Source organism: Lissotriton helveticus, chromosome 5_1 (assembly GCF_964261635.1).
Source record: "Lissotriton helveticus chromosome 5_1, aLisHel1.1, whole genome shotgun sequence".
Classification (NCBI taxonomy): domain Eukaryota; kingdom Metazoa; phylum Chordata; class Amphibia; order Caudata; family Salamandridae; genus Lissotriton; species Lissotriton helveticus.
In genome coordinates this window covers 555969851-555990653 of record NC_136065.1, presented here as the reverse complement: position 1 = coordinate 555990653, position 20803 = coordinate 555969851, and the positions used below count along the sequence as shown (strand labels likewise).

Sequence of the window (20803 nt, the reverse complement as noted above, 5' to 3'; positions counted from 1 at the left end):
CTAGTGAAAAGGGTATAAAAAGTGCTGATTTTAGTGAGGAAAAAACTTCTTCTCGATTTCTACCAGAGATGCTGCTGGAATGCTGATTTTCCTGTGATGTAAGATTCTGACTGACTTATAATTTTCTCTTTAACAGGAAATGTACTTTAGGTGAGGGTTTTGAGTTAGGGAGTTAAGAGAATGAATTTTGGGAACTACCTGTCTTTTGCTAATACTTGCATTCTGAATTTAGAATTTATTGTCTATTTCTGAACTTTCCTAAATAAATGGAATTAACTGTTTTGAAATAAAATCTTTATTTTCCTTTTTAAATATGTCGATTTTTGGATAAAGAATTAAATAAAGTGAATACATTTTAGACATGCAAATGTTGCTTTTAATAAAAATTAGATCAATGGAGAATTAAGCTGGTCTTGAGTTTTCCTACGCCTAATTTTTTACTAGCAGATCTGTCAACCTTAAAGGTGGCGTGTCTAAATAAATGTTTTGTAATGAAAACTATGGTAAACTCGTCTGAACTGCAGGTGTAAATAGTATAAATATCTGGTTTCGTTTTAGACACTCCACTATGATACAGAAGCTCTCCTTTGAATTTCACCGATCCATGGAGTAGGGTGTAAGTGTTTTGTGAGTAACTTGCGGTGTTATGGGCCCCACTGTCAAGTATATGTATGAATTTGTACTTCAGGGGAAAGGTGACATGGTTTTAGAAATTATTTCTGGAGAACTGCTGCAACAAGGGTACCTCAGGCAAGAGTAAGACTCACATATTGCAGAGTCCAGCAGCACCAGAATGATTGTAGGAAGTCTTTTGTGTACATGAGACTTCAGAAAACAAGAGGCAAGGCAACAAGCCCTTGGAGATCACTTGAAGGTAAGGCAGAGTCTAGCTCTCCTTCAGCAGAGTCAGTGAGCAGGAGGCAGCGTGGCAACAAGCAGAAAAGCAGTCCTTCCAGAAAAGCAGTCCAGTTGAGTCCCATAGTTAGCACAGCAGTCATTCTGACAGAGGCTAAGTTCAAGATCCAGAAGTGTCTAATTTTAAGGGGTCAAAGACCCAGTAATTATACCTAAAAGTGCCTTAGATGTAGAGCAGAGGTCTTCAAACTTTTTGATGCAGAGACCCCTTTGTAAAAAATGTTTATGCCTAAGGACCACCTTTCCTAACAAAAATCTCTAGAACTTGGTCCTCCTCAACATTGCCGACTATCGACAACCATAAACGTCCCCAATTCACACAGCAAATCATTTTTACGGTTGGGAAATAATATTAGACAGTGTTTAGCAAACCAAAGCTCAGTGAGTGTGGGGGCGTGGTCAGAGGTGTAGCTAAAAGCAAAGGGCCTCATGTATGAGGAGTTGGCGTAGGGCGGCTCTGCAAGTCTTCTTGCTGCACTGCCCTACGCCAATATGAAGGGGCAGGAATGCACCATATTTATAAAATGCAGTGCATTCCTATCCTTTCCTCTTGCGTTGGGGCACATATGTCTGCCTTGCACCAACGAAGTAAGGATTGTTTTGGTGCACAAAGGTTCACTTTCCTTCACAAAAACAACCCCAAGAGGCGTTTTCCTCTTTCTATGTGAGCTGCAGAATGCAGCACACATACAAAGAGGAACCAATTGGAGAAATTAAAACATTTCTCCTTGTTACGCCTCTGCTGGGGAGGCATACATTTTTGGCGCTGACCCAGGTTTACGTGATTTTGTCAATATGGGGCGGCATCAAAATCCATGGGTAATGCGTCGGAACCCCCACGCAATGCCTATGGAACAACACCTCCTTGATGCAGAGTAAGGCAATGCAGTGACTTGTGCTGCTTTGTCTTACTCTGTATCTATGAGGTAATGCAAAGTCATGCAGGGTGGCTTTGCTCTGCCTCATATGTATGATTGAGACATTTGCGCCGCCGGCGCATCAAAACAAGTGATTCTGTGGTGGCGCAAGACTCTCATAAATAAGTTCTAAAATATTCTGTATGTTTTTTAGGTCTTTCACCATCAAGTACCTACATATAACATAATGGGCAGCATAAATGAAAAATACATTTAAAAAGTGGTTACTCAGTGGAAAATGCACTGTAGTACATTTTTAAACCTCTATTAGTTAATTCGCTGCAAAGGTCTGTGTGTAACCAGGGAGCCACAAAATTAAATCTTGGTTGTTGCAGTGGAGTATAGTGACTTGTGTATTTTTGGTGCTATGGGGTCACAGCCAGTGACAGAAAGCACTGTGAATATGATAGTCATGTTTTACTAGCATTGCATTACACACAGTACAAGATAGACTGATACAACATGTATAAATAGCTTTATGATAAAATGGTGCTTCCAAAATCTTCTTCTCAGTAATACCAGGGCGTATGTAATGCATTTCTTTTTTCATAACTGTCCCTTCAACACCTCCTTAGGGGTACTAAGAGCTGTGTATCTACAGTTAGGATTAATAGCAAGTACTCCACAGCCTAGTTGTTAACTCTTTTTGCCACCACTCAAAACAAAAACAAATCTTTGTCATCACAAAGGTTGGAGTGATTCATGGGGTCCCAAGCACCCTTTGCACTTGCAAATTAACTAATTGGGCACATTTACAGGTGACCAGGCATCCTGGCACGAAACCTTTATACAGCACAGGAGACTCAGATGAAGCATTTTATTAAGTAAAATTAGCCGGCCCGTGTGTGCTGTCAAACGTTTTGAAATCCAGGCACAACAGTGAGTCTGGGGAATGCATGACCCCCTTCTCAGGACTCCGCGCCCCCCCTGGAGGTCGCCCCCACAGATTGAAGACCTCTGATGTAGAGGGTGACTTCAAAACAGCTCTCTGAAGTACACATGATCATTTTCAACCTAGCCCCGCCTTCCAGGCTGTCTGTGTGGGGTAAATCTTTGCTTTGTGTGTGGACAGGACACTGCCTATTGAAGTGTAATTATCAGCCCCTCCCATTCCTCACAGCCCAGGTAGACCCATCAGAATGCAGATGAATGCTCAGAATGCAGATTAGCCTCACCTTCTTGTGTTTGTGGCTGTCTAGAGGGAATGTGCAAAGTGCAGCTGTCACCCACCCCAGACGTGTATTGGAGAAAGGCTGCCAGGCACACAGAGCAGGAAGTGCAGAGAAATGTCCTCTTTCTAAAAGGGACATTTCTAAAACACCCAGTAGTGAAAAATGAAATAGGCTATTTGTTACTACCACAGCATGCAAAACATAAAAGTACATGTCCTACCTTTTACTTACATGACACCCTGCCCTTAGGGTTACTTAGGGATGACAGATGTAATAAAAGGGACGTTTAAGGCCTCACAAGTAGTTTTAAATGCTAAGTCAAAGTACTATTAATCTGCACATACAAGCACTGAAGTGGGAGACCTCAGACAGGTTTGAAAGGCTACTTCTGTTAGGGTTACCAATTTGTTTCGAACTTGCACCCCGACCATGTTATAGATGCCACGACAATTTTAAAATAAAGAACTCCATTCTTTCTCTCTGCTTTGAGAGGTCAATTGATTTACAACTATTGCATAAATTGACGAACTGAAGACATCTCACCTGAGAATTCGATTTTTCTTGTATTTCCCGAATTAATTATCAATTGATTTATTTTGAGCCCTGAATCCTATGCAAAGGATAGACTCATTGCTTGATTCGGTGAAGGTGGGCAGTTATAAATTGATAAAAAGGATATTACTGTATGTTTCATATATATGTTTTCTGTTGTAAATCTATGTCTTGAGTTTATTGTTGTTATTTATGTACCCCACCTTCATTTTGTTGAAATAGAAAATGAATTATCTTTTTTGGTACACCCAGCTGTTGTTATTGATTTACTTATTGATTTTGTTTGATTCGCCTTAAGTTATTCCATTGGGTCACATCATTTGTGAGAAAAGAGTGCATGGTAGAGTAACTCTTGAGATGTATCAGATTATCTGTAACCTCTCAACCAAAGTATTCAAACTTATGGGACACCTATGTGGCATTGAAATTTCGTCAGGGGTAGCCTGATAATTTGCTGCTGTCCGAGGCAACTTTCTGCCAAGCTAGCTTTGTTTCTCTGCTTAGTTTCATGTAAAGGGGTTCAGGTGTTCGAGCATCAGACTTGGAAGGCAGGTACTTTATTCCGGAAGGAGTCTCCTTTGTGATTTCCAAAAGTACCACATCTGATACCAAACATGTCTCTTTTTCAGCATTTCTGGGGATGTAATGTAATGCGGAGTTGTAGAGCGTGAAACTTGTCACCTGTGAGGGTATCCAGGCTCTGAGTAGTTATGGGTTCTGTACATAGGATCAGATGAAGAGCCAGATGTTCCGTTTCTTGTAGAAATCCATAGGTGACACAGCTGTCCTCATGTGCTGGGGGAGGTAGTTGAAGCATTTGGCTGTCAGGTAAGAGATCACAAGTTTTGTGTAATTGGCTGTCTTTGGCAATATGAGAATGTGACCATCTCCTTCAGGACAATTTTTGATTTCTCTGGAACACCCCCGTGGTCCTGTCTCTTGTCCAACATTCACTTGCTGGATCAAATGGATTTTATGGAAGCAGGAATTGATACCACTATGGTGCATACTCTGTTGGAGGGGCAATTATCTGAAAATCTTTCACTGTTGGAGTTCGTCTGGAGCGCATTATCTGCACGGCAGATTGATCGTCGCATTCTATGTAGAAGGAGTTCTGTTTCAAGCAAATAAGAAATGCTTTTTCCATGATATTTGATATGTTTTGAACTTGCATAATCTGAAGCCTCTGGCCCTGACATAAAATCAAAAAATTTATATATAGTATTGTGAATAAAGTTTTTCAATTCTGTTAAGAACACAGAGGCAATGCTTTTCTCACCCCAGATGCTACAACGGTTGCTTGCCCACGTGTAATGAATTTTCTGTTACCCCTCACAAGATTTCTGATCTAACAACATATTAATGCATGGACTCAGGGCATTGTTTGTTCATCAGTTTCAGAACAGAAACAAGAGTGATGTCCTTTAACTTCGGATGCGTGCCTCGTAGCAAGAAGAGAATTTTGCATAAGCATAGGTCTGTTTATAGAGAAAACAGTTTTGTGATGAGTGGATTGTGTTTAATTCTGATGAGCCTTTTAGTTTTGCCCTTTGAATTCTAGATATTGTAGTGTGCTACATAATATACTCTTATACTTTATGGACGTTGTATATGGTTGCTATGTCAATAAAGTAGAGAAGAAATGTATTTGAATATTATACTAATGTTACGGGCCGACATGCAGGACCTTAGCAAACAAAGATACACGCACTTCAGTGACTTGGGTCGTTAACCCCATCTCGCCAGCATGCAGATTTATTTATTCAGCTGCCTATGTCTAATGGACACTTCCACCAGGTACCAGGCAATGTGGTCCAGGTTGCCTCCCTCCACCCTGTCCCTGCTCTTGGGACAGCCCAACACTATATTTCTCTCTCCTTAACTTGACCATCAACAATAAAACCCCCATAACAGACGAAACTTGCCCCCCTCCTTGCTCCCATCAAAATTAAACAACCCTAAGTTCACATCAAACCATTGGCTGTGTATGTCCACGATTATGAGCACTATGGACGGATGCGTTCCATCCTTTGTCAATTACACAAAATAGTCCTTCTACTGCTGGTTTAGGGCATGGTCTGGATAAAAGCACATCATGCATCTACCTAGGAAACATGGCAGCTATGCCTGTCCCAACTCTTGGGACTGCCGCACTGCAGTCTCCTTAATTAAATAGAAAATTGTAGTTTATTTATTTATTTAATGCGATTTTATATAGCGCGATCGTTACCCGATGGTGTCAGAGCGCTTTACATAAGAACCAGTTGCAAAACATAAGGATTTAGGATTACATGCGTAACATAAGACATACACACAGAAAAAAATTGCAAATGTACAAGATGTAAAGTCACACAAAGAAGAGGCTTGTGATTATAGTTATCTCTATATACATAGGGAAGGGATATGAATGGATATACTCTTAAGAGTCACATAGGAATGGTAGAGAGTACAATGGTCTACTACATATACTAGTGATTAGAGTTATCTCTATATACATAGGGAATACAATAACATTTTCGATTACCTTCATGCGGTTTTCGAATACCCACAAGCATGCATGTGGCTGTATTCTACTTTTGCAGGCTATTATTGTTAGCCATACATAGTTTTACAGTCACTTATTTAGACAATGACAGACGTTTACAAAGATGCTTTCCAGTCATAGGCAGTCTCCATGCGTCTCAAGACGAAGCAGGAAACTCCTTCGAGGTTAATAAAACTGGTAAACACACGTGGTAGGGACTTTCCAATGAGTCAAACAGACAGGGGCGGGCTCTGAGAAAGAGAAAACGAAACTATTCATCCTTCAGTCCAGTATCTTCCGGTGCAATGAGAAGTTCTCTTCTTCATCAAATTGTATAACTGCTGCTTAAAATGATCCGTTTACGGCGTTGCCTGCTTTTGCTCACAGTAAGTATTCACGTTTAAACTTTGTACTTTACAAACGTACGAACGTTAGTCCTAGCAGCGCAGTCAAACTAACTGGACGTCGTAAATGCACCACAATGTCGTGTTTAAAAAGATGCCGTTGCAAGACAGACTTCCCCCACCTCCCTCCCAGTCCCCCAGGGATATCATTGAATAAATATTAAGCAGACTCTCAAGGGTGCGAGTGTGGTTTGTACTGTTTTACGGTGTTCACTGTACAGTAAAACCGTGGTGGCTTATCAGGCAGTTCTCCCACAATTGATGCCGAGAGACCCTATCAGGCGGGCAACTAGAGCCAAATTTCGGGGGGGGGGGGGGGGGGGGGGGTTTGGGGCTAATTATTCCAACCACCGACAGAGTGGCTGTAAGAAGGGGTGACACACAACAAAAGCCTCGTTTACAAGTAAATGGTCCTTTAAAGACCTGTTAAGTACTCGGGTGAGGCTGCAGTTAGATGCTCGCCAGCCAGCGAAGCTGTCTCCGCCCAGGCTGACACACACAGACAGGGGGTGGGGGCTGAAGCTCCGTGAGCCCAATGGGTGTTGCGCGCATGCACCCTATACCATCTTTAATTAAGGAAAACACAGAAAGTATTCCAATGTCCCAGGATAGTCAAACCCGGATCTAAAAGAGGAACGCAGAACTCGATGACTCTTTGACCTTGTGGCTACAGGGCACAAGTCCTAAAAAAACAAGTTGTGGGACTAACCCTAGTTAGGCAATATGCAAGTGACCACGGCGCGCGGCCTCATGCCGCGCGACATCACACATGCCATCACAGGAATTGACATTATAGAAAGTGGTATCACAAGCCACGACTTTACAGGAAGTGGCATCACGAGAAGTGATATCAGATCCAAAGCCCTCACATATATGTTTAGCAAGTCTTATCATGTTTACGTTTGAGCGAATTGTGAGAATAATAGCACAGTGAGCTATGGAAGATGATATGCGACTTCTACACCTTGAAATCCCCCTGTTGTATGTAACACATCATGTACATTAATTTACAAACTTATATAGTTTATTGTACATGTAATATGCATGTGTTGATGTAAAGCCCTCTGGCACCCTGCATTGGGATGAGTAGGGCTGCACAAGAAACAAGCACTTGCAGTGCCATAGGTCTCGCATTTGCGAGAGTTTGAGCTATTGGCATTGTTACGGATAATGCCTTTTATTTATGTGTTTATAAAACCTGCAAGCGGCGGTTGAGCACCGCTTACAGGTTTTGTAAACACATAAATAAAAGGCATTATCATTTACAATGTCAATAGATCTAACTGGCAAATGCGAGACCTATGGCACTGCAAGTGATTGTTTGAGGTGTGAACGTCTGATCCTTGACAGCTACAAGAGTAGGAACCATTATATTATAAACGTGCAGGGCTGGGAAAACCACCAATAAAATCATAGCAAGTAGAAAAATGACTAGAGTTTACTTTGGTTCAATTTACCACTCCAGCCCAAAATTAGTCAAGTTCAATGCATGGAAGAGTATTGGTTAGCACCCCAGTCCAGTACAGACATTTTAAAAATATTTTCATTGGATTTGTGTACCTCCAAGTAGCCTGACACAAAACAAATACAACGTTTCGTCGGGCAGAATGGAGAAGAGTTGTTTTCTACAATGGTTCTCTGCAGTAGTGTAAATAAGCCATCACAAAGTTCTTAATGTGACTAATTGCTTCTAGTGTTTCCCAGGTCGTCCAGCAGCCAAATATCAAAATAATGCATGTTTAGATGTATGCTTGAGTCAATCAGTTGGAGGTTTAGGTTCGGACAAAAGTTCGGGTGGAGTTGCCAATTTGTAGTGTAGCAGACACTGGATGGAGAAGGAAGATAACACACACGGAGCTGTGACCCGCTGCTTTAAAGCTTCTTTTCATTTACGTGCAACGTGGCAGCCCTTCTGCCACATGAAGAAGTCCTGTTACTGAAAAGGGGCAAACATGAGATGAGCACATACTGACAGGAGCCCAGCACAATGCACAACCTACCATCTCTTTTAACACAATGCACTTGCATGCACCACACAATTGTAGTAGTACTATCAACATAACATGCAGTTATGTTATACATGGTGACTAAAAATATGTGCACAGTGACAGTATATCAAGCACGGCATGTGGAGCAGGACTCGTACAACCAAGGCTACTGGGATTACGTGATGCTGCCACTTTTCTTTGCATAATTAAGGATTTGCCGCATTTGCCACATAATTTATCATCTGCTACATCATTTTCTGATTTTACCAAAAAATGCTTCTGGCGCTTACATTTCAAAATGTACTAAAAATGCAGCAACGGGGGCATGGCTAACAGCCGATCGTGATGGCTGACTAGTTGAAGAGCTCCAGGGTCGGTGTGGCCCTTCACACTAATCCATAATCATAATCCGTCATTCCAAGTCACTTCGGGGGCCTGAGCTGCGGTCTGGGGCCGGGCGGCACAGATCGGCGAAACTCCGGTTTGATATCGGGAAGCAGCGGTAAACGTGCGCAGTCCACGGAGGCCTGCTGACTCTCCAGAGACCAGGGCCTCGCGTGAATAGAGACCGGCTCCTGCGGCAGGAAAGTGGCGGACCGTGGCAAAAGTGATCAGGCGGGCTGAGACGCGGCCAAAGCAGCAGCGCGACATACGGCGAGCTGATCACCCCCCGGGGGCACAGAATTGACAACGGGCAGAAAACAACAGATCGGGAGACGCGGCTAACGGGCGGTGAGACACACAGCTTTAACACCGGCTGGGGGCCCTGACATAAATAAGCCGCGATCACTCTCGGCCTGCTAAGAGCAACATTAAACAAGCTAGCAACAAAGCAAACAAATCCCGCCACCCCCCCGTCCCTCACTTACCTACCTCCGGCCGCTGGAACACGCTGTGACGCACACCAGCAAGTCGGCCTGGAGCGCGCCTCGGCAGAGAAGCGGGAGGACAGGAGCGTGACGCGCGTGAACGTGCACGTTGACGTTCCCGCGCGTTCACGGACCTGAGTCGGCTCGTTCCCAGCTCTGTGTCGGGCTCGTTCACAGCTGCTACTCCCTTGACAGGGAGGAAGGCGGCTATAGAACTCGCTGGCGGGAGCGCTTCGCGCTCCAACGCCAGGCGAGCCCTAAAAATAGTGGTTCTTAAATTATTTCAACGCCTCCTCAGGTGTAGTAAGCTCTATATAAATGCAATTTGCTTTGTGTAAATACTGGGAAAGACCATCACATCTGACATTTTTACAGTGCATGCATATCTCCTAAAACAGGGACTGAACAAAGTAAAAAGCTGCCTCTTAAGTGTGTGAAGTGTGAACAAGATGTGAGCCTTTGTTCCCCTCCGCTTCATGTGCATTAGGTGTGGGGCTCCCGACTGCTCCCAGGGGAAACCGCCATTACAACGCAACTAAAACAACGCACTACCATTACAATAAAACTTTTACAAAGCAGGATCCATTACAACGCATGCTATTACAACGCTTGCCATTACGACGTAGCTGCTATTACAATGCATGCCATTACAACGTAAGTATGGGTAAGTATTTACTTAAATTTTAACCCCTACACCATCCAACACTTACCACTTACCCTACTATTACGCCCCCCTGGAGTTAGAATAGGAATTTTAACCCCTACACTATCTGACACTTACCCTACTATTACACCCCCCTGGAGTTAGAATAGTAATTTTAACCCCTACACTATCCAACACTTACACTATTACATTCCCTTTAATTAAAAAAAAATACCCATACTTACGTTGTAATGGCATGCGTTGTAATAGCAGCTGCGTTGTAATGGCATGCGTTGTAATGGCATGCGTTGTAATGGATCCTGCGTTGTAAAAGTTTTGTTGTAATGGTATGCGTTGTGAATGTATGCATTATAACGTCATACATCCGCTCCCAGCTAAGAGACTTAAACAAAAGGAGGCCAGATGACCCCTCAAATTCGGCCTTTGTTATGGGCCCAGCAGGAGTCTTAAATAAGAAATCCCTGTCCCCGCTTGCACGTTGTTGCTTGTTGCAGATGGAAAGGAGACAACCTGCAGGCACTGCTGAAAGTGTCCCGGTGTTTGGAAATTACCCTGGAAGGAGTTCAGCACATTATTCAGTGGGGCCCAAATCCTGTCGGTAATCATTCACACAAATAGCCAAGAGGAATTCGACGTCATACAAGGAGTAAATCAACAACAAGGAAGAAAAAAACAAAACCATGGAGAAATAATGTATTTTTAGATTTTTGCTTATATCGTACCACAAGTACATGACTTTTTTTTCATGCATCATGAATAAGCGGTTTCTCCAAAAGGTGGAAACAAAGTGGCACAAATGCACTTCTGCAGAGAACATGTGAGGGATAAAGAGACTGTACAAATACAATTCTGTAAAATATGTGACCGTGCTAAAGCAGCCTGCAAGCTGACTGCCCGAAAATCAGTGCACAAATTCTCACCCAGGAGGAGTTCTAGAGGTTTTTTTGAAGTCCAAGGGGGATTTTTGCTTTGTTGCATTCAATATATATTGTCGAGGTTTCGACCCAGATAATAGTGGCAGTTTGACCCATCTCAGTGGCTCTTCATTAGGACATAGGAGAGAGGCAACCAGTGTGGTAATGACACGGTGTGATTAAATGAAATAACAATTATGTGTTTTCTCTCAGCCGTGAGGGTTTCATGCAAAAACTCACTTTGAGTCACATGAAAAATGACCATCAATGAATTTCTATGGAGGGAGAGAAAGGTAGCGGGCCAGCTCATCTTTAAGGGACTTCTAAATTAAATTATTTAAATCAGTCAATGGGGGTCCCACAGAGGTGACCTAACAATCGTGAGTTAATAAAAACCCACCAAACAATAATTCGGTGTTGTAAAATCGGTATGTGGCATTTAGAACAATAAATGCAATTGAATGGGCTGTGGAGACAATTGTACAAATAGGCATAAGTGTCATATGAGGCAATCAAAGATGACTGATTCATACATCACAAGAGTAATGAGAAATAATGGTTTACCTAATGGTGGAACAGTCCTTCCTAAAGGTATGAAAAGTTATCTGTGGAAAAGAATTTGAGGCCAAGTAAGTTTGAAGTCAAAATCAGTCAAAAATGGCCCGGGAAGTAAAAAGTATTTATTTATTTATTTATTTATTTTTGACATTTATAAAGCGCGAACAAATGCCCTTGGGCGTCTCGGGGCTATAGACTTAGTGCAAGATCCAAGGAATGACTTTACTGATTAAACAGCCATGTTTTTATCATCTTACGAAACTGGAAAAGGGATTGAGATGAACGAATCTGTAACGGTAACGCGTTCCAGAGCCTAGCTGCTGTCACCACAAAACGTCTGTCTCCACAAGACACTGTCTTTGTACGTGGTACCATCAGCTGATGCGCAGTAGCAGATCTAAGTTATCTGCTGGGACAGTAAGTAGCTAACTGTTTTATCAGAAACTGGGGGCCTTGTTTGTGTACGGCTTTAAAAGTAGGCAAAACGCCTGTTGGGCTATCAAGTGCTGTTTGTCTGATATGGCCCCACTTTGTCTGATTTCAGCATAGCATTCTACATTTGCAACTGCTACTGAAATTAAGTAGCTGCATGTGACAGGAAAGACAATTTAAGCAATAACTATGTTACTGATGCTTGTTTCTAGCAACTGGGGTGAGGGAAGGAGTGGATGCTTTACTAAGCTCTAAAAGGTCTTGTGGTCATGACCTCAAAGTGACCGGCCAAAACATGCACTCCTTGTTACTACGAACCACTTCTAGAAGAAGTTAATAATATCCAGGTGATGTCCTCTCACTCTTCCTGATCCATAGCAGAATGGAGCAAAATGTGGGAACACCAAAGGTGGAGGTCTGGAGATTTCACTTTGCTTCTGTCATGTATCTCACCACACCAATATTTCTGGGGTGCTGTACTTGCTCTGAGGTAGCAGAGGGCTTGAAGATCTCATGCAGCTGGAGAAGCTAGACCCAACCAGTACAAATCACCTTAAAAGGGCTTTTTTAAAGTTGGAAGGCAGACTAGGTAGATCAAGGATTTGCCGTTGCCTAAATGGCGAGCTACAATTTTTTCTGTTTTAAAGGTAATATCAAAAAGCTATTTACAATACCTTAATGTAGTAATGTTCAGGTGTGTCATGCAGGACGATGCACTTTTGAGATGTACACTTTTACAATGTATTTGAGAGAATTTATTTTTTCAATGTGTTTTGAATTCTATGCATGTCCTTGTAATATCAATGATAACAAGAGCACCGTCTTGAAATGTACTGATCGAATTATACATATTTTTCAGCCTTGTATGCTTCTTATAGAAGCACCTCATGTAAATCAAGAATCACTTCTGAGAACACCAGTTGAAACAAAAAAAGTTGTGAAAAGGCAGACTGTGTGTCCCGACGGGGAGTACTATACAGGTTTATACTGCTGCAAGATGTGTGCAACAGGTATGTATTTCATCTCCTACTTTAACGGTTACATTAATAGAAAAGTGCATATCATTTCAGAGTTAATATAATTATATTTACAGGTCGACAACGTTTCCTGTAAAAAGAGCTACTTATGTTCAATGATAAATTTCTGGTGCAGGCCTTGTTTTAAAAATCTTAAGACATTTTCACATGCCTGTGGCACACGTAACTTGGAACCTAAATGCGGTTATTTATGGTTTTCAATGGAATTCTGGCACATCTAAATTTAATGATCATGATAAATGCCTAGGAAATGATGAGGTTCATAAGACCATCTTATATAATCTGCATGATTAACCCTTTACAGCAATAGCACCAAATAACCAAAACCTTTGAACAGTCATACAATAAATAAATAACACACACCGAAATGGCAACTCTTCTGCAAACATGATGAACACTTGAATGGCCTTGGGTGGCTACATCATATAAATCTAATCCAAAGACTCTATCCGATCATCTTCAGTGCCTTTCACTCTCTTTTGATCACATTTTCTCCATCTTTTTTGAAATTGCAAACAGTTATGTAGACATTGTTAGGCAGAATTTCCTGTCCCTACCTTTAGGTGCCACCTACAGGTACTGTAGCAGGATCTTTTTCCATTTCGCAACATGAAATATCAATTTGTTGAGCTCTTTTTTGTTCATAGGCCCCTTCAGGTCTAAGGTTTTAATGTTGTTCGTATTTTAGGCCTCGCGCCTAGCGGTGCACTGCGCAGCAGTGTTCGTGCAGCGCGAGGCATTTTGGAGGTGAAAAACGGGGAATGTGAGCTGACTTAGGAATCGCTCACGCTCGTGGGTGTGCGTTTCCTTTTCATCTCCCCCATTGGCCTTTGCGTGCGTCTTATTGTAAAAGATTGCACGCAATTGGCCAGAGGTGCGCGCATAGCTCCTCCCACGGCCTACTGGTGTCTATTACATGCACCAAGCGCGTAATAGTAATAGTGGAGTGGTGTGGCTCACTGGTTAGAGGCGGCAGACCCGGAAGCAGAAGTCGGCCCGGGACCAGGGTTCGATTCCCGATGCGTTCGATTCTCGCCTCGGTGCCTACTCTAACCAGGGGTCCCACTCGGCAACTCTGGGCATTAGCTTGCCTAATCTCCACAACAGCACCATCAACGCCGGGGATGCCTGGCTCCACCTTGGGGATTCCCAGCAGGGACCATCTCACAGGGAAAGCCAGGACGGGTTCCCCAGCGGTATACAGCGCCAGGATGCCGGCTCTCAACAGTGCGCTTTACAACTATACACATTACAATACATTACATTATGTTACATTACATAGACACCAATAGGCCGTGGGAGGAGCAATGGTCATGCCCAGACACAGGCATGACACACGCGCCACTTTGTTTTTCTTTACTTTTGGTATAATCGCGGTACCCGCGCTTTACTTTTAATGTTATAAGTAAAGCGCGGGTGCCGCTATTATACCAAAAGTAAAGGAATAGAAAAAAAAGCATTTGCAATGCAATAGGTCTTGCATTACTAAATGTTTGAGTTATTGGCATTGCTTTATTATTACCAACACTAATAGTTCAAACTTTTACCAATGCGGGGCCTATTGCATTTCAAATGCTTGTCTGACTTGAATTAAACGCTTTTTATCACCTGACACCCAGCTACATAAATCTTTTTGTCATTGGTTTTTAAAATTAGTGATATGTTTTATTACACCAAAACATATAAGCAAATTATTTCACAATGCACCTGGCCTCGGCGATCGACAGACTAAAGCAGTAACTCTCATTGGGCAAATAGTAAATACAATTTGTGTTAAAAACCATACCACCATAAAAGTGTCTTAGATGAACCTGAAGTCATCCAATGGTCCTAGACCAGCTGGGGGGCAGAGGGATGGTATTTGATAGGGAAGTATTGCCGGAGTGAAGGATAGAAACAAATTCTATACCTAGCTAGAGATCATAACAGCTCCATGTCTGCGGGCTACTTATGTTGTATAGTAGCTCAGTAATCAGGAAGCACTTGCAGTGGCGTGAATGGGCCAGGATGCCCCAAAACCTCAGGAATAAAAAGTCATCACTCTTGCAGCTTTGCTACTCCATATACCTTCTAGATACGTTTGAACAGCATCTGCCTTAGCAGATATTAAGGACTTCTCTGCATGGTCCACGTTCAGATATGTAGTATACTAAAGAGATTACTAGGAAGCTTCCTTTCTCCAATTCTCAGCATATTAATAGAAATTCTAATATTTTCTGCTGATTCTCTTAGCAGTGCTCTGGAGAACAAAGCGACTGTTCCTACCTATTGGAACCTTTTCTACTAATAGTTTCATTCAGCACTTAAGTATTTTCCTAGGTTTTTCTCAGTTCTACTGGAAGAGTCCTTTCACTTTTCTGACTTAACCCAATACCTCACATAGGGAGTCTCTCAACCCTGTGTGCTCCAACAGCATCTAAAGATCCTTTTCGAAGCCCTTCAGATTCCAAGAATAATTGCACCACCTTCTTTAGTTCCTCACCTTCTTGAACTGTTCAGAACCCCAAGATACACATGTTCCAAGCTCTCTAAAGATCCTCAAGCCTTATGATGTTTGAGTCAGTCTGCTCAAAAGGCCGGATGGTGAAGGTTTCGAAATCTCAAAGTCCAGATCTCTGCCTGGGGCAGAGTTTCAAGACCACTTCATCCACTTTTTGGACCACATCTTGAATGTTCTTTTTATGGGTTGTGAGCTGACCCACCATATCTTACAACGCCTTCTCACCCAGTAACACTATAGGCCTGATTCACAAAGGGCCTCTGCCGCAAGTGCGGAGGCCCTTTGTCGCAGTCATGGGGGAGTCTCCGCACTCGGGGTGAAATCTCCACAGTAGGAATTATCATTGTGTAGATTCTGCCCTGACTGCGGAGACTCCTCCACGACTGCGGGACCCCTGCTACAAGTGTGGAGGGCCTTTGTGAATCAGGTCCTATATCAGTGTTGTGGATGATGGTCAGCGGTTCTTGGGTTTGACACTGCAAAAAGTGACTCTTCATGGGAAGGCAGCGGTTTGACAGGCCTGGATCACATCTGCTCTCACCTCTCCAAGCAGTGGACTAATTGTTCAACAAATCACTTTTGTCACTTTTTATGTTGCCCTTATTAACCTCATCAGTGGCTGTCTTCATAGAGCACCTAGTGGCAGATACTTGGCTGTCAGTGCTCACAGCAAGACACATCAAGGAAACCCGGGTATGGGTACAAAGCATCTACAAGAACTTTAGGCCAGATCTTCTAAAGGATTTTGCGATTGCAAACCCTGCAGTGTGCAAATCGCTGACTTAACGACCACAAAGTTCCTTTTTGCTATGTACAAAACCCATCCTGAATCGCATTTTGTAAGGGCTCTGAAAGAGGTGCTTCTTCCATATTGTGATTTGGATTAGGATGTGTAAACGTTTTGTGATTGCAATTCTGGATGGAAAGCATTAACCAGTTATTGACACCTCAAATACTGTGGTAACTGATATGCAAAAGGGGCAGGGGTCTTCGTGTCAGCCTCATGAGGAGTGTTAGCAGGGTAGGCAGCGGCCTCCTGCTGTCTCAGATGTTTTCCAAAATGGGAAATATTTTTTAAAAAAAGCAGCACCAGTTCCTTTAAGGAAATCTGACTGCTTTTTTTATAAAAAAAAAAGTTTACCTTTGGGAATTCTGTCACAGGGATGGTGGTCTGCTATGCCTTGCAAGCCACAATCCCTTTGTTTGTAAATTGCGACCTGCCTAACTAATATTAACTGAATAGGCCATTCTGCGACTACCTGCAAATGGTGATTTTTGCAAACCCACCTAATACTACATTGGTCAATTTACCAAAAGTCATGTTCAATTTTCAACAACTATTTGCAAATGAACTGTTAGTGCCTCAAGCCCTTGCCTCAAGCCCTTGATCTCTATGACCAATGTTCTTTCATGCAGTGTCCAAACTCAGGGCAGTGAGCACATCCGGGGCAGAGCGGTGTCAATCCCCTATATCGAGGCTCGTTTCAGTTCCAACACGCCTCTCACTACTAGGTTTCAGGAAGAAAGTCCATGCTGGAGGGAGAACGAAGGGATAGTGGCCGTCCCTCCACCAATAGCTGTGTTTCCTAACACTACTGTTTTTGTCAATGAATCCCGCAACATAATAAGTTATTATTGATTTTATTGGGCATTTTCTTTAAGCCAAACTAAGATATTTTTTCTTGAAAATGTACCAGTGTTGGCGCTCCTCAAAGTATATGGTTGTGATGGCAAAAAACAATGTAGCTTACATTTATTTCACCGCTCCCTTGTTCCCCATAATGTCTGCACAGCAATGCAAGGATTCAGTTGATGCGGAGCACAGACCTCTCCTAAATGAGATACTATATGCAAATCATGGGTAATCAGCTCCATAGGCATGTAGGATTCCCATGACCCAACTGGGACTGAGTATTTGTGAATTTATTTTATTCATGTTCAATTACTTAAAATCGTTCCATGATAAATTGTACAGACCAAGGTATGCAACCAAAAATGCACTGGCAAATTTATCAGAAAGAAAAATATTGCTAAAATCAGACAACGTAAACAATTGATTTTTTTGAGAAAGTAGACAAACGGATACAAACAGCATTTCACACTGTATCAACATAAGTTAATTCGAGACTGCGTACCTGAAGAAGACGAAGTATGTACACTGTGTTTTCTGTTTTATGACGATTTGTGTCTCCTACATCGCTCGAGTTTCGAAAAGTGCTAGTGCTTAACTGTGCACCCATGGACCCTTTACCTGCCACTCGTGCAAGTTCGACTGCATCAAAACCCACACCAATTCCACAAACCCCAAACAGAGCTCCGACACTAACCACCTGAAGTGCATCCTGCTCAACACCCGCTCGGTCCATAGACACGCCATTGAACTTTGGAACTTACTCGACACCACATCGCCGGACGTTGCCTTTCTCACAGAAACATGGATGAACGCCTCATCAGCACCCGACATCGCCATAGCCATCCCGGACAGCTACAAGATCATCTGAAAGGACCGCATCAACCAAACAGGAGGAGGCATCGCCATCGTCCATAAGAACACCATCCGCATCACGACCAGTTCCGACGATAACCTCACAGCCGCCGAACACCTTCACTTCCAGATCCACACCGATCCCAAGACCACACTCAGAGGCACTCTCATCTACAGGCCACCAGGACCCCGCACACAATTCAGCGAAGACATCACTGACTTCATCAGCCCACACGCCCTCCCCTCTGAGGACTACATTCTACTGGGAGACCTCAACTTCCACCTGGAAAAGAACAACGACAGCAACACCACTACCCTTCTTGACAACCTCGCCAATCTCGGACTCAAACAACTTGTTGACACCCCCACCCACTATGCCGGGCACACGCTCGACCCAATCTTCACCTCCAGCAAGCACATCTCCTTCAATCACACCACAGCTCTCAATTGGACGGACCACAGCTGCGTTCACTTCAACTTCAAAAAGACTACGACCCGCAACCACCCACAACCAATTCCCCGCAGAAACTGGAACAAAATTAACACCATCCAGCTCTTCACATCGCTTCACCAAAACCCTCCTGCCAAATCATCGGACCCAAACCATGCAGCCACCAGCCTCTCACAATGGATCACCCACAGCGCTGACGAATTAGCACCCTTGAAAAACCATCAAATCAAGCAAAGTAGCAAAAGAGCACCCTGGTTCAATGATGACATCAAGAAATCCAAGAAGATCTGTCGCACCCTCGAGAAAGCCTGGCGAAAAAACCCAACCACTGACAACCTAGCCACCTTCAAGAACGCCACCCGCAAACACCACCAACTGATCCGATCCACCAAGAAATCAGCTTTCAAGGATCGACTCGCTAACAACGCCCACAACAGCAAGGAACTATTCAACATCGTCAAAGAGTTTACCAACCCCACCGCCGACACCAACGACGTCACTCCCTCCCAAGACCTCTGCGACTCTCTAGTCTCGTTCTTCCACAACAAAATCGCTGACATACATAACAGCTTTGGAGACCAGTCCACCCCACCCACCTCCGAACTAAAACCCCCCTCTAACAACCTTTGCGCCTGGAACCCAATCACCACTGAAGACACCATTCGCCTGTTGAACTCCATCCACTCAGGATCGCCAACCGACCCATGTCCCCACTACATTTTCAACAAAGCAGACTCCATTATCGCACCCCATCTCCGAGACGTCATCAACTGCTCCCTCAACTCCGCTACCTTCCCGGAAAGCTGGAAACATGCCAAACTCAGCGCCCTCCTGAAAAACCCCACAGCAGACCCCACTGAACTTAAGAACTACCGCCCCATTTTGCTCGTCCCATTCCCTGCCAAAGTCATTGAGAAAGCCGTCAACAATCAGCTCGCCACATTCCTCGAATCCAACAAATCCCTCGACCCTTCACAGTCCGGCTTCCGAGCCAAACACAGCACCGAGACCGCCCTCATCGCAGCAACAGACGATATTCGAACTCTACTGGACAACGGAGGAACAGCTGCCCTCATCCTACTCGACCTCTCCGCAGCCTTCGACACAGTCTGTCATAGCACCCTTATACAACGCCTCAGCAATGTCGGAATACAAGGAAAAGCATTGGACTGGATCATCTCATTCCTCGCCGGAAGAACCCAGAGAGTCCGCCTCCCCCCTTTTAGATCAGAGGCCACCCGAAGTCATCTGCGGCGTACCACAAGGATCATCACTCAGTCCCACCCTCTTCAACGTATACATGAGTCCCCTCGCATCCATCGCGCGCCAACACAACCTCAACATCATCTCCTACGCAGACGACACCCAGCTAACCCTCTCCCTCACCAAAGACCCAAACACCGCCAAAACCAACCTACACGAAGGGATGAAAGAAGTAGCCGAGTGGATGAAGAACAGCCGTCTAAAACTGAACTCGGACAAAACGGAAGTCCTCATCTTAGGATCATCCCCCTCCGCCTGGGACGACTCATGGTGGCAACGCACCAATACCAACGGAACACGCATGTAACCTGGGCTTCATCTTGGAATCCTCCCTCTCGATGCCCAGACAAGTCAACGCCATCTCATCATCATGCTTCAACATCCTACGTATGCTCAAAAAAATCTTCCGTTGGATCCCCACCGAAACAAGAAAGACAGTCACCCATGCACTGATCACAAGCCGACTGGACTACGGAAACACCCTTTACGCCGGAACCACAGTCAAACTACAGAAAAAACTCCAACGCATCCAAAACGCCTCAGCCAGACTCATCCTAGACATCCCCCGCCAAGCTCACATTTCCGGTCACCTGAAAGACCTCCACTGGCTCCCCGTCAACAAGAGAATAACGTTCCGACTCCTCACCCACGCACACAAAGCCCTCTACGACCTAGGACCCGAATACCTCAACACGCGCCTGTCCTTTTACACCCCCACCCGCCAACTACGATCGTCCAATCAAGCACTCGCCGCAATTCCACGCATCCAAAGATCCACCATGGGAGGAAGATCCTTCTCCTACTTAGCAGCCAAGACCTGGAATTCCCTCCCCACCTACTTCCGCCTTACACAGAACCACCTCTCCTTCAGAAAACAACTAAAAACTTGGATATTCGATAAGTAAAGTACCCCCTTCCCTCAAGCGCCTTGAGACCCTCTGGGTGAGTAGTGCGCTATACAAATTTTAAACTTGACTTGACTTGAGTTTAGCAACCGTAGAGTAAAGGATTAGTGGTACAAAATAAATTGGTGGGCCAAAGCGGCTGCATGTTTTTAAGATGTTTTTTCAGACAACCTGGATTCAAAAGTGCTCATATTTGATAGTTCAAAAGGAGAAGTTGCCAGAATGAGAAGGAATTTATTGAACAGAGGAGTTT

The 20803-nt window shown here is 43.8% G+C and overlaps 1 protein-coding gene across 2 annotated transcripts in view; it reads left to right on the top strand.

The window, feature by feature from the left end:
• Positions 1–6363: 6363 nt before the first annotated feature.
• FAS (Fas cell surface death receptor) overlaps positions 6364–20803 on the top strand; it is a 195444-nt gene continuing 181004 nt past the window's right edge. Inside the window, exons 1-2 of one of the 2 annotated variants that reach the window (XM_078642878.1) lie at positions 6364–6470; positions 12726–12919. In XM_078642878.1, the coding sequence (XP_078499004.1) occupies positions 12775–12919 (145 nt within the window). In that variant the 5' untranslated portion in view covers positions 6364–6470; positions 12726–12774. The remainder of the gene's footprint in view (positions 6471–12725; positions 12920–20803) is intronic. The other variant, XM_078642877.1, reaches the window with a different exon arrangement.